Genomic DNA, 12,905 nt, shown 5'->3' with positions numbered 1-12,905 from the left:
ACCCTACAGGAGGAAGAACCCCCGATGTTGTAGCTGAGTGCTGGGAGAACTGCACACGTGGAGGTGACCCAGGCTGGAGCATCCCAACAAGAATGGACCCTGTGGGGAGACTCACAGCAGGGAGTTTGTGGAGGACTGTCTCCCATGAGAGGGATGGCACATGGAGCAGGGAGAAGAATGCAGAAGGGTGCTGCCCCCCACACCTTGGAGGAAGAAGCAGTGCTGCAGGGGGAGGAGGTAGAAATATTGGGAACAAAGGTGGAAAGGAGAGGTGGGGGGAGGTGTTTTAAGATCATTCTTCTCACTGTCTCATTATGTCCATTAAGTGTTGGTTTTGTTAGTGTTCGAATTAGTGATGTTTTTGCTTTTCTTCCCCTAACAAGTCTATCTCTTGCCTGTGACTGTTAAATGGATGAGAGACCCCCTCCCTGTCCTTATTTCCATTCCTGAGCCTTTTGATTCATTTCTTTCCTTCCCAGCACTGGGGGGAAGGGGTGAGTGAATGACTGCATGGTGCTGAGTTGCCCTCTGGGCTCAAACCACGACATATGCCAGCTTAAAAAAATTTCAATACTAATTTTATGGGAAGAAACAGAAAACTACATGGTTTTGAGAAGCTTATAAGCAAAAAAATCACACTAATAGGAGATACTACATGAAAGCAAACACCACTGAAGAGATGTTCTGCTGTGCTTTGCTGTCGAAGACTAGTATAGGTTTGGATTTTGTTTTAGGCAACATGTTGAGACATGACTTTCATGTCCCTGCTCTCTCTGCACCAGAATAGTGAGAAAGATGGCTAGATACTTGAAAACTGAAGAATAATTGAAGTTGGCAGGGACCTCTGGAGGACCTCTGGTCTGTCCATGCTCAAAGCAGGTCAGGTGGGCTCAGGGTCTTCCCCTAGAGCAGCTGCTGTTCCTTGGCTTGATAGGGAATTAGATTCCCACCGTGGATCAAGTGACCAGCACCTTTGAATGGCTGTGGCAGGGCTTGCAGAGGTTTGAGTACTTTTCATTTCTTTTACCTGCAGCAGACTTTTATTGCAAGGAAGGCAAACATAGATCTAGTTTTGGGTTTTGGGGGTTTTTTACCTTCTGTGTACTATAAGTATGGACAACCAGGAGTTGCCGTGGGAGTTATCCACTAAATGAGGGGCTATGTTGAGGGTGAATACCTTAAAGTGTGTTGTGAATTGGTCTAAGATGTATATAAATCCTGATATGTGTGAGAGACTTGGAGATTTTAGATATATATGTGCATGTGTAGTCTTTTCAAACTCCTACTTGCCATTCAAAGTCTTGTGCTCATGTCAACAGCCAGGAGAAATTTTCTCTATAAATGTTGGAGAAAAGCATTATCAATTTGTTAACTAAAATGCAAAAAAGTATTTTGTCATTATGGAACCTTGTGTTTAAATTGCTTTGTCGCCTTTGTGGTTTGAAATAGAAAATTGAGTTTTGGCTCTGTAGTGTTCTCCTGTTGAATAAAAGGAATAATGAGAGAGAAATCTTTAAAAGATTTTAAAGGTCAGTTGTTTGGCAATTCAGGGTTGCAGGTCATTCTTGGTGAGAGCTCTGCTCAAGCACTGCAGTGAGAATGCTATAAATACTTCATGGGTTTTGCTTTTTTACCATAAAAGCACTGATGGTTTCATTAGGTAGCATGGAACATCTAGCCACAACCAAGAGAATTAAAGAACAAGGTGTCAGCACTTGAACTTGTACTTAATTGCAATAAACTAGATATTCAGTATTACTACTCAGCCATGCAGAACAATGCCTTGAAGGATTCGCATAAATGCTTTTTTACTTTGCAAGAATGCAAGCTGTAGCTCAGACTTTCTGGCTTTGATGCTTATTTAGGTGTTGTGGTCTCTGCTGCATAGAGCTGGCTTTTAGGGCTCCTTACAGAAACTGAAAGTTGGGGGAGATACGTCAAAGTGGTATAGCTTTAGCAGTGCAATTCAGGTTGATAGGTTTTACCAGGCGGTGAGCCTCAGATTTAAAAGAAGTATTTCCCAGGGCAGAAGCAATAATGAGAAGGGATTTAGCAAGGCTCTAATTTAAGTAGTCTAGATGCATTTTATGTTCTGGCCGTAACTCAATATATTTCTGTTAAAAAGCAATAGAACAGGACAAAAAGAGTGCTGGGAGCTTGGTTGCAGTTCAAAGGAAAACAAGCAAGAATGATCTTTATCGTCCAGCTGTTTATGTTTCAAGATGCAGAAAGGAGTTCATAACTGCAGAGAATAACTGTAAAAGCCAGTCAATGCCCTGGTCATATAAAAAAGACATTAAAATGACAAAATTTCAATATGCTAATTTTTCTCATGTCTTCTTTTTTTTTTTTTTAGTTAATAAAGGGATTTGTGATTTCCCCCCCTCCCCAACATAATGTATAGCATATTGGGAAAAATAGCCTTCAAATCTGGAAATAAATTATAGGTAATGTTTAAAACCCCCACTCTTTGTGGAAGTATGTGCTGGGCTTCTCTAACAGAAGCTATAGGTAAAGTATGCAAATGCACATCAGACATGTCCATTGAACCCTTGCTGTTAACGTTATTTGTGTTGTGTCTGTCTAGCTCTGGCCCTGGCCTTGTGCTGATGTTATTTGATGGTAAATAGACTTTTCCTATGCTGTCTTCTTTAGTGCGGTCCCTGTGCATTAGGGCTTGGGCTCTTTGGACATCGTATGGGCTCTGAACCTGTCTTGTCCTTTACCAGCACCTATGTATGCAAAGACCTTAATTCACAAATGTTCTATTTAGTTACATTAGTTCAGACGTGTGTTTTATTTCCCTGGCTACCATGTTGCTGGCTGACACTTTTGAGTTTCCACCTTGCTTATACAGTTACAAGTCATTCATACTTTATGAATACATTTGATTCATGAATTCTGAAATTCACAGTAAACCAGGGAATATGAGTCTTCCAGCAGTCTCTTGTCTGATATTAAGCTATTTCTTGTCCCTAACATAAATGAGCATGACCAAACCTTGCTCCCAGTTCCTTCAGTGCCCCACGATGGGATGTAACTCTTCCACAATGGCATAGCCCATATTGAGATTTAAGCAGTTGGTTTGCTTTACTTCTGGTACATTCATGGTACAGCTTTCTGAAAAATAAAATTTATATGTCAAGTAGATGGGAAACCATCTAAAACCTCTTGTCTATCAATACATTTATCTTTCTATATAGCAAAGATAAAATTATGTATTTATTTTTCCCTCAAAGGGTGAGTCCTAGAGGGTCCTTTGAGAAGGTTCACACTGGGAACCTTAAATATGCCACCAAAGGCACATACTTCCAATAGTGCTTTCACCACAGAAATTGTTATTCTATGTGGGAATATCGCTGTTATTCTATATGGGAATGGCATACAGTCGGGATTATCTGTACAACAGCATTTTATTGCCATTGCCATATGAGAACAAGTCACTGCAGTGTTTTCCTAGATGCAGGATTTTGGAAAATAACCTTATTTCAGGAAAGACAGTAAAATAATCCTTATTCTGTCTGTAATCTCTAATCTGTAATCCAGATTGCATTAATATTCAGCCCAAATTGAAAAGACCACTGTCCTTTGGGATCAGGCGAGGAGGAACATTGAAGTATTTAGCCATGAAACTGTTAATTATTAATATTTTTTTTCCTGCCATCCATGATAAGCATCTCTTTGTGCAGGAGAGTTGTAGGAGGCAGGAGGAATGGAGCTGCTCATTTCTCTGCCTTCTCTAAACTGTTGAATCACCAGCACTGGGTCCAGAGGGATGCTCGGCTCCTACAGAGGAACGTATTGAATTTTGTTTCCTTCAAAATGTTGAGCCTTGGCCAGTAAAAGCTTTGGTGTCCCTGAGAATTTTAGGAATGCTGTTACGGAGTTTTACCCGTTGAGCTGCTCAGCAGCTTCGAATCAATGAGTCAGTAAAGGGAAATAATAAGAACAGAAGATAATTTGTTTTAGGGATAACTCATTTCGTGTTTTCCAAGGCTGAGCTATTATATTATGCCCTGGTTGCAGCAGGACGTGGTGTCCTGTTCTAGTATATATAGATTAGGCATGCATAAATTGAATTAATAGCACTCTTTTTTTGTAGCCCAGTAGTTCTGTTAAAGAAACACATGAGTAAACCAAACAAAAATGTATTAAGTTGTCTCAAGTTAGACATCAGGCGTTTCTTTAGCTACTTGTTGGCCCTTCACCAGCGTGCCTTTGCCATAGAGTCAGCCTTAAGTTTTAACAAGATGTGATCCAAAGAGCTTTCTCATTTACATCAGCAATAAAGAAAAATGCATGAAAGGTATATTATGGGTTATGATTTCTGTAGGCGTTTGGGTTATAAAATATAATGTGGTCTGGCATGTTAATCCAGAAAAAAAATCTTAAAAAAGGAAGACTCTCACGGTTTCCCACTCCTATAATTAAAAAGTTTTCTCCTGACTCTAAATGCTCCTTGTTACAGAATATAAAATACTTATTCCTGGGTAAGGATCTTCCCAAAGAAATCCTAATAAATAGACCTTATTTGTCTCCGTGAGCTATTACTTTAAGATATAACAACAGGGAACTGAACGAGAAAATCCTTTTAATATTGGTTTTTTTTTTGCTTAAATTATTTATTAAATTATATGAAAAGGTGATTAAAACAGGGCTACCTTCCTTTTGGTCTGTTCATATTGCTGCTGGCTCCTTTGTTCTCAAGCGAGCAACTTTAACTATATAGAAAATCTTTCTTAACATGATATTTTAGATTGCAGTCAATCCTATTGCAGAGAAATGCTCATAATGTAATTAATAAAATTTAAAACAAATATCTAAATATATTGTGATACATTAGCTTGTGTTGCATATCAACATATTCTGCTTATAAGCTTCTTGCTCAGTCTCTGCTCACTGAAACACCTGGAGGAGGACAGGTAAATCCTTCAGAAATGTTAAATAGCATCCTCTCTTTTAATGCCAAAATGCCTATTTTGGGGGAAAGAATGCCTGGATTTTTGTTGCCAGGTGAGTTTTCGGGGCTTCAGTGCTCACCTGGAGGTGTAGGCAACTTTGACACCCTCTGAAGGGTGGGGTAGAGGAGGGATGCTGGATGTGGGGAGGGTTTGGGGGGGGAATAAGCAGAAACCAAGTGTGAGCAGTCTGAAAAGATGTGAAACTTCTGTAGGGGAGTGTCCCTTAGCTGTGTGTCTGAAATAATCTCTCGAGTATAATCTGCTTGCTCTGCAGGTTTCAGCTATTCTAGAACTTGTTTTAGTCAAATAAAGTGAATTCATATGCAACAGCCTGAATTTAAACAGATCCTTGTATTCAAATAGGAGGAAAAAAATCACGTTGTTATTCTGTTAGCAACTCCCCTTCGGTTCTTAAATCATTAAATCTAACCAGATTGCTAAATACATCTGCCTGGGAAGACAAAAGTAGACATGAGAACATGCATCACGCAGGCGCTGAAGGTGTTGAATGCCTTTTCACCAAGGTTTCATTTAATCTGGCCCTTATTTTTTGCTGTTAGTTGTAAAGTTAAATCTGAGAAGGTCGTTTGAAAAGCTTCAGATTATAGATGTAAAGCCTTTTAAGTATTTTCTAATAAATAGCTGAGCAGGGAATAAATCTATTGGGAGCTTGGGGCTGAGCTCTGCTATCAATCCTCAGCACAAAATGTTTTGTATTATAATTGTAATTCAGTGTCCATATACAAACAACACTTAGACATTATCTTGTGTATAATTACCTTAAATAAGTTTGGCTTAGAAGAAAAGGTGAATGATTATCAAAACTGGTTTAATAAAGGAAACATTAATTGGACCTGGCAGCTTGACAGATTCTGTCACTGTGGGCCAGATTATTATTAAAATGACTTAGGCACAATTGAATATACCCGTTTTCTGTGAGACTGAGCTGCAGTTCTTACAGGTTTCTTCTGTTTAGAGATTTCTTTTAAATGGCAATAAATGACTCTCTGTATTAGGTGCCTCGGTAAGGCAAGGTTTTAATAAAAGCTTTGCATAATAAAGGCTTAAAAGCATTTTGATTTTGAAAAAAGCAAATCGAAACAACAGTGTCTGAAATGCTGAAAATACTCTGGGTTATGCTGGTGACATATATGACATTGTCTAACATCTGAGTAGCCTTCAAAGCATTTTTTCCCCTAATTCCATATATAATTAAAAAGCAGCTTCCTCTAACTCATTAAAATTTAGAGTCTTGTTGGAGCAGTGTACTTTTATATTTATTTAAATGAATAAAGCACAGCCTTAATATAGACTATAATAACTTCAAATATTAAATCTCTCTTGTACAGCTAACGCTTTATTTTTAAAGTGTTTATATGCCCTTCATGAATACCAAATTGAAAATGAATATGGTCCCCAGAATCTCGTTGTATTATTTTGTAGACCATTCAACTAACTTTCACCATATGCTTTTTATTAATTACACAATGATGGCAAAATCCCTAAAGTTAAGTTGTTAGTGATGTGCATATAACTAAGGTAAGGTGGTGGCTTTTCAAAGGCAATGATGGCACCTCTCTCTTTTCACAGGCTTTTGGAAATGCAAAAACGGCACATAACAACAACTCGAGTCGATTTGGCAAATTTATTCAAGTGAATTATCAGGAGACAGGCACCGTGCGAGGGTAAGTGGGAATCAGGTTGTACTTGCTCTTACCTGCACAAGGAGCCTAAATAGGCTGTTGTAGGGGGTACATGAAAAGAAGGTTAATATTTTTGCCCAGTATATTACCTGAAATGGTGGCAGGGTGGGGGTATATGTTTTTTTAAGCATATTTAAGTCCATTGGTATGAAAATGTTGGCATATCTGCGCTGCGTATTGAAGCATGGATACACCTGAGCTGGTTTCAAGCCAGCTGAGCTGTCCTTAATCATGATGTCAACCTTATAATTAAGCTGAAATGGAACTTTTCCTCTTAAGATAGCAGTTAAGGCAGGAAAGAGAAACATTTTATCTAGGATGGGTTAGGGGTCTGGAGCATATGATAGGAAGTAGAGGCTGAGGGAGCTGGCTTTGCTCAGTCTCAGGAAGAGAAACTCAAAGGGGGGATTTAATCTCCAGCCACCTGATGGGTGTTAGAGAGGTGGCGGAGCCAGACTCTTCCTGATATCTCTCTAATTCCCCGTATGCTTCTGTCTCTACCCTGATGTCTTTCTTTAACCCAGCCCTTGTTAGGGGGTTAGGGTTAAGTTAGGGCCTCTTTTTTACCCCCGAGCCATTGCAAAGAGATGCTTGTCTCCATTGTGGTTCTCCACTTTATTTTAACATCTCTTCTGCTACACAAAGCTCATGGGACATAAGAGCTGTGACTCAAACCTTCCTTCTCCTGGGGAGGGCTGCAGCAGAAGTGCTGCATGGTTGGAAGCCTATGGATGAAACCTTCTGGGTGGGCTTACCTAAGCCTGGCTTTCTCTTTGGCTTTAGACAATTTATACAGCATCAGGTCATCACAAAGTGACTCAAGCTAGCTCTAAATGAGCAGGGTTTCATTAACTTCACTTTTTGTCCACATTAATTACCTCAGTTGGAAAAGCAAAGAGTAGAAGTGACGTGCTAGGGGTTGTATAACTTCTGCAGCTAGCTAAAAGATCTCTTGCTGGGACTTTGTTGTTATTTTAGTGAATTGCTTTTAAATTTTTTTTCTTTCTTATTTTCCAGCAGAACAGTATCACACAAATAGCTTCCATTAATTTTTCAAATGAGCTTGGGTACTCTGTGTACCTTCCTGCTGTTTTTTTCATCCTACGTCAAATCTGATGTTCTTTCTTTTTTTTTTTTCTTTAATTCTGGTGAACATTTCTCTTAAAAGGATAAGCCTCAAATTTTTTTAATACCTACTGAAATACAGGATAATAAGAATGCAACTAAATGCCTTAACTTCTTGGCATGCTATGTCAGCTCTGTGGAAGTGGCCTCTATTTATACTTTGCAGATAGGTGCAAGTAACATTTTATTCATATACTGTAGTTCATAAAATAAGAGGAATTTTCTCTCTTTAAAAAAATGCACTTTCTTGGTCTTCAGTTGCATGGGGTGATGTGACTGTGCTTTGCTATAAGCCTGCAGTGCTGCCCCAATGAAAACAAAGAGACATTTAAAAAAAATGTGTGAGCTGTTCCTGGCATAAGAGGCCACATATTTTTCCATAGCCTGACAAGGAAGATCACAATTTATTTTATTTTTTTAAAAAACTGCATAGATTTTAATCACAACCCAAGTCAATTATCATCCCGTATTCTACTTTGTTAATGTGACTGTAACTTACAGCCCCGAATCAGAATTTTGCTCTGTTCGGAAGCTGAAAATGGCAGTTGGATATTTGCTTACAAACCCTATGCATGTAATGACCAAAACTTGAAGTGTATTTAAACTTAAGAGTTGTAATATCCAGGAGATTTAGTAGCAGCCAACCGTGCCCCATGAAATGAAGTCTTTGAAGATGTCTTTAAAACTGATGGATCATGAGCGATGGCTACAGTTAAGTGCATTCCCATAAGGCTTTTTGAATTTATTATGTCCTGTTCAAAGATAAGCACGTAGTGGAGGAAGGTCTTTGCAACCTGTTCAGTCCTCATAAGATGATCAAAGCTTCAACATCTGACATGCTCCATAAAATTGCAGAAGAGCCAGATAGGAGACATTTTAATTAAAAACAACAGTGCCCTGGTATAATGGTAAATCTGTGCAATGGTGTGAGGCTGTATCTCAAATGCCATGAGTTGGCACTTTCAAACTTGCTGTCCTTGGATGTTTTGCATGTTGGTGTTTGTATATGAAATTCAGTCTCAGATTTCAGCTGATGTTACCTGGTATGCTAAGTACAGACTCTGCAGCATGCTTAAATGAATATTTTGCAGGAAATCATACTCTTAGAACTCTTCTTTACTCTTAAAAGTAGATTTAACATTGTTGACAACAGTACATAAAAAGAAAACATTTGGAGATGTCTACTTCTTTAATACTTAAATTGGTTTTCCTTTCACTACCCTCTTACAAGAGGGGACATGTATTCTTCTTCTTGAGTTATGTTTTCGTTATTGTCCTGGTTCAACTAGGATAGGGTCAAGTTTTCCCCAGCGAAGAGAAAAGAAGGGATCTCCAGCCGGGTTATTCATACCATGCTGATGTCAGGTCCAGGGGTGGAGCCCTTTTTACTTTCGCTTCTGGTTTTGGGGGTTGCAACACACGTGGCGGGCTTGTTCCCTGACCATTTTGCGGTATTTCTCTGTATATCTTTTGTCTTGTTCACTGTTATTGCTGTTTATTGTTGTTATCATTGCCACTGCTGCTATTCAGATTTATCACACTGTTGTATTAAACTTTCTATTTATTTTAGCCGGGGTCTGTGTTTAACTTCCAGCCCGACTGGCTGCGGGTGGGGGAAGGGCAACAGCAACGTGCTCTCTGGTCCCGGCAGGGCTTAAACCTGCACAGTTATGACCTTTGCACCAAGCAAAAAGTATTTTACCAAAGCAGCATTTTAGTTGCATCTACGAAACAGTTTAAAAAAAAATAAATTAAAAATTGCCCTGGTTTAAATAGTGGTTTGAACCAGATGACCTCTAGAAGACCTTTCCAACCAAAATAATTGAATAAGAATAATTCAGTGGTGCGTGTCTATAATAAGAGCAGAAATCACAGAGGAAGGGATGAAATGTCAAGGGCAGTGGATGTGATCCAGGTTGTCATACAGCAGCATGATGAGCTACTACCCAGGGGTGGGAATGGGATCTGGGACACTTTGATACCTTCTTCGCTCATCTGTTCACCAAGCCTGCAGTGGATTTATGGTGTGGCTTGGAAAGGAAAAATTGGGTTTGGGTTAGAAAGAGGATACAAAAAACCACTGTCAGTGAGGAATATCCATAGACAATTCTCATCTTCCTTGCAAGGAATAAACAAAAATTTTTGGCGCATATCATACAGAGGAATTATACTGCTTTTGCTCTCTGTCTTTACTCCTCCTATGCAGAAAGATCATCCAGCTTGGGGGTTGCATGTGCCATTTCCAGTAGCCTCTCCTAAGAGCTGCCCATAAGAGTTGTCACAAAACCTATGCAGCATGTCCAAATGATTTTTTTACTTGATTTTTTTATAGTGAAAGGAGGGGAGGATTACTGAGATGCAAGTAATAAATAGGTCTGTCCCCATCTGGAGACTGTGGTGGAGAAGTGAGTGTAGAGGCACCTCCTTGTCCTACCATACCCAAGGTCCATTGGATTTCCTGATTCATACGTGGCTGCTGATGTTGGTGCCATGTCACTGGACGTCTGTAGCTGGAAAAGCACAGCTACATCATCAAAACTGCCATTTATAACTCTGGTTTCTAAATCCCTATGATTACTGGTTAGTATTGTGTGGAAGAAAAAACCTGTTGAAGCTTGTTTCAGCTCTATAAGCTTGTAAAAAGTATTTAATATGTAAATTAAACCTGTTTATTGTGGAGGCACTTAGTATAAAATGTAAACTCCAATAAGGAGATTTTGCGATTTTTTTAATTTTTTGACCATAGCCACAAGTTAATACCCCAAGTTTTTGTTGGGAAGTCACTTTTCTGGAAGAGGTAATAGTGATTTGAGGGCTGGTGCTGCAGCTAAATATGATCTTGCAAACTTTTGCACCCAGTTACATTTCTTGTGTGCACAGATCGTCGTCTACAAGCACTTTTACTTCGCTGGCTTTGGATTAAATAGTTATCTGAGATTCTTCACTGCTGTCAAAATTTTCCCCTGTGCTCCCTGCCCATAGGCTAACGCATCTGAGATCGTGTTTTTCATATCCAAGTTAGTGTTGGCTCTGTATCAAACCAAAAAAACCTCAAAAGCCAAACATAATATTGGGCTTGTTCTGCTTAGGAAGAAATTTATATAACTAAGTGAAACAAGGCTGAATTTTTTTTTGTACGTAGTAAGACTGAAAAGTCCGTGTAAAGCTGTGTTCGTTTAAGTTGAATATTGGATCAATGAATAACGCTTTCATTTTTTTTCTTCTAGAGCTTATGTTGAAAAATACCTCCTAGAGAAATCAAGACTAGTCTATCAGGAGCACAATGAACGGTAGGTGCCTATATTTTGCTTATACGGTTGTTTTTGACTTCTCTTTGTGCTGATAGTGTGGCACAGATAGCTTAAAACCCTATTTGAGCTGGCATGGGGGATCAGGATTTTCACACTTCTAGCCCTGTGCTTCAAAGATAAATCATGCATTTTATATTTTGCTGTTTAGGGAGGAATGTACTACCCAGGGAAAATAAACTGCATTATTTTATTGACAGTCCTTGACTTATATTTTCCATTGTTTTTATGATTCATGTCATACACATTATTACGTCTGTTTGTTTTCTTGTGCAACTTGTAAGCTGTTTAATATCTAATTTGAGGTGGGGGGAAGATGGTATTTTAGTTCTGGTTTACAGTTCTTAATACATTGAAGCCATCAGAAGGGCCTTTAGAAAAAGCTAAAATTATATAGACAACCAATTTAAGAAAATTATTCTTTCTGAATTGCAGCATATTATTTGTTACATACTCCTCTCTCAGTGATTTTAAATAAATTTGCTGCTTCAAGTTGTCTTTCAACTCTTAGCACTTCTGTCTGTGTTTCCCTTTTGAGACACGTTATGTGAGAATTTTTCCTGAATGCTCATGGGCTGATTCTGAAGTTAAATAGCCTTGACAAATGTAGTTTTGGGTGTTGCAAGATGATTAAACTTGGTTCCTCTTGGAAAACATCCAACATAAAAGCAAAGTTTTAATTTTAGAAATATTGCTACACTCTTAGAGTTAATCTATGCTAGAGCTGTCTCGAAGCAAAACACATGAGTGTCACTTGGGGTGTTTTTAGTATTAGTAATAATCAAGTATTTTGAATATTTGAGTAGCCATCAAAGTTGAAAATTTTTTCCGTTCTGTCTTACAGAACTGCAACTGCAAAATCATTGTTTTAAACGGTAATAGGGTATTAAAAATAATAGTAAGTTCTGTATTGCAGGCAAATATATTATTTTGATTCTAATAAATATGTAGGCATTGCACATGTTTCTGAATGAATATATGACAGTGTTGGCTAGGAATTCTTTAAGTATATTCTAGGGCAGTGGATATCCTTGAATGTAAAAGAGGTATCTCATTCTCCATTACTTTAATATTTCATATGACTGCAAAGGGTGTACAAGTGTTCAGGCCTGAGTTTGGAAGCTAGAAAATCAGGTTATGAGTTTTACATATGCTTCTCTGATTAATGATGCTGTTCATTTTGAAGTCTAACATTTTTTTTTTTTAATTTGTCACCAGGAACTACCATGTATTTTATTACCTTCTGGCAGGAGCGAGTGAGGAAGAGAGATCAGCATTTCATCTGAAGCAGCCTGAAGAATATCATTATCTCAACCAGGTGGGAATACTATACAGGAATACAATGCATGGTATTGCCTCTTCTACTGCTGATATTTAATGCTAATAAAGAAAATATGCAGAGCAGTAAAAATGGGTTGTCTTAATGCTCTGTAGGCAGCCTTCCATCATTGGAAATAATTCTGCACTAGCCATCTGAACACCTGATATGAAGAAAAAAAAAAAAAGAAAAATCAGTGTTGTCCATTTTTGTCCCCTACCTGTGATGAAACAGTAATATTTTTACCTGTTATTTGTGTGAATGTCATTTACTTATTAACTTCTGTCTGCTGAGTCGAAGAAAAGAGGAAAATGTGTGATAATAGTACCATAATGTGTGATAGATACTAGTACCTCTTCAGGATATAACATCTTGCATGAGGTAACCCTAATATCTGTAGCTTCATGGCTGGCTGTTAGCATGATCATTTGTATTTAACAATGTAATAAATTTAATATAAATAAAAACACAGCAACCATTGAAAATCAGT

The 12,905-nt window shown here is 38.3% G+C and overlaps 1 protein-coding gene across 9 annotated transcripts in view; it reads left to right on the top strand.

Annotated features, from left to right (window-relative positions):
• MYO9A (myosin IXA) overlaps positions 1 to 12,905 on the top strand; it is a 165,641-nt gene that overhangs the window by 37,915 nt on the left and 114,821 nt on the right. For all 9 annotated transcript variants that reach the window (XM_026855665.1, XM_026855664.1, XM_026855662.1 and 6 more), the window contains exons 3-5: positions 6,552 to 6,646; positions 11,017 to 11,079; positions 12,316 to 12,415. In XM_026855665.1, the coding sequence (XP_026711466.1) occupies positions 6,552 to 6,646; positions 11,017 to 11,079; positions 12,316 to 12,415 (258 nt within the window). The remainder of the gene's footprint in view (positions 1 to 6,551; positions 6,647 to 11,016; positions 11,080 to 12,315; positions 12,416 to 12,905) is intronic.

Source organism: Athene cunicularia, assembly GCF_003259725.1.
Source record: "Athene cunicularia isolate RWA chromosome 10 unlocalized genomic scaffold, athCun1 chr10_part1, whole genome shotgun sequence".
Lineage (NCBI taxonomy): Eukaryota > Metazoa > Chordata > Aves > Strigiformes > Strigidae > Athene > Athene cunicularia.
The sequence above is the reverse complement of the archived record's forward strand: the minus strand, read 5'-3'. Positions and strand labels throughout refer to the sequence as shown.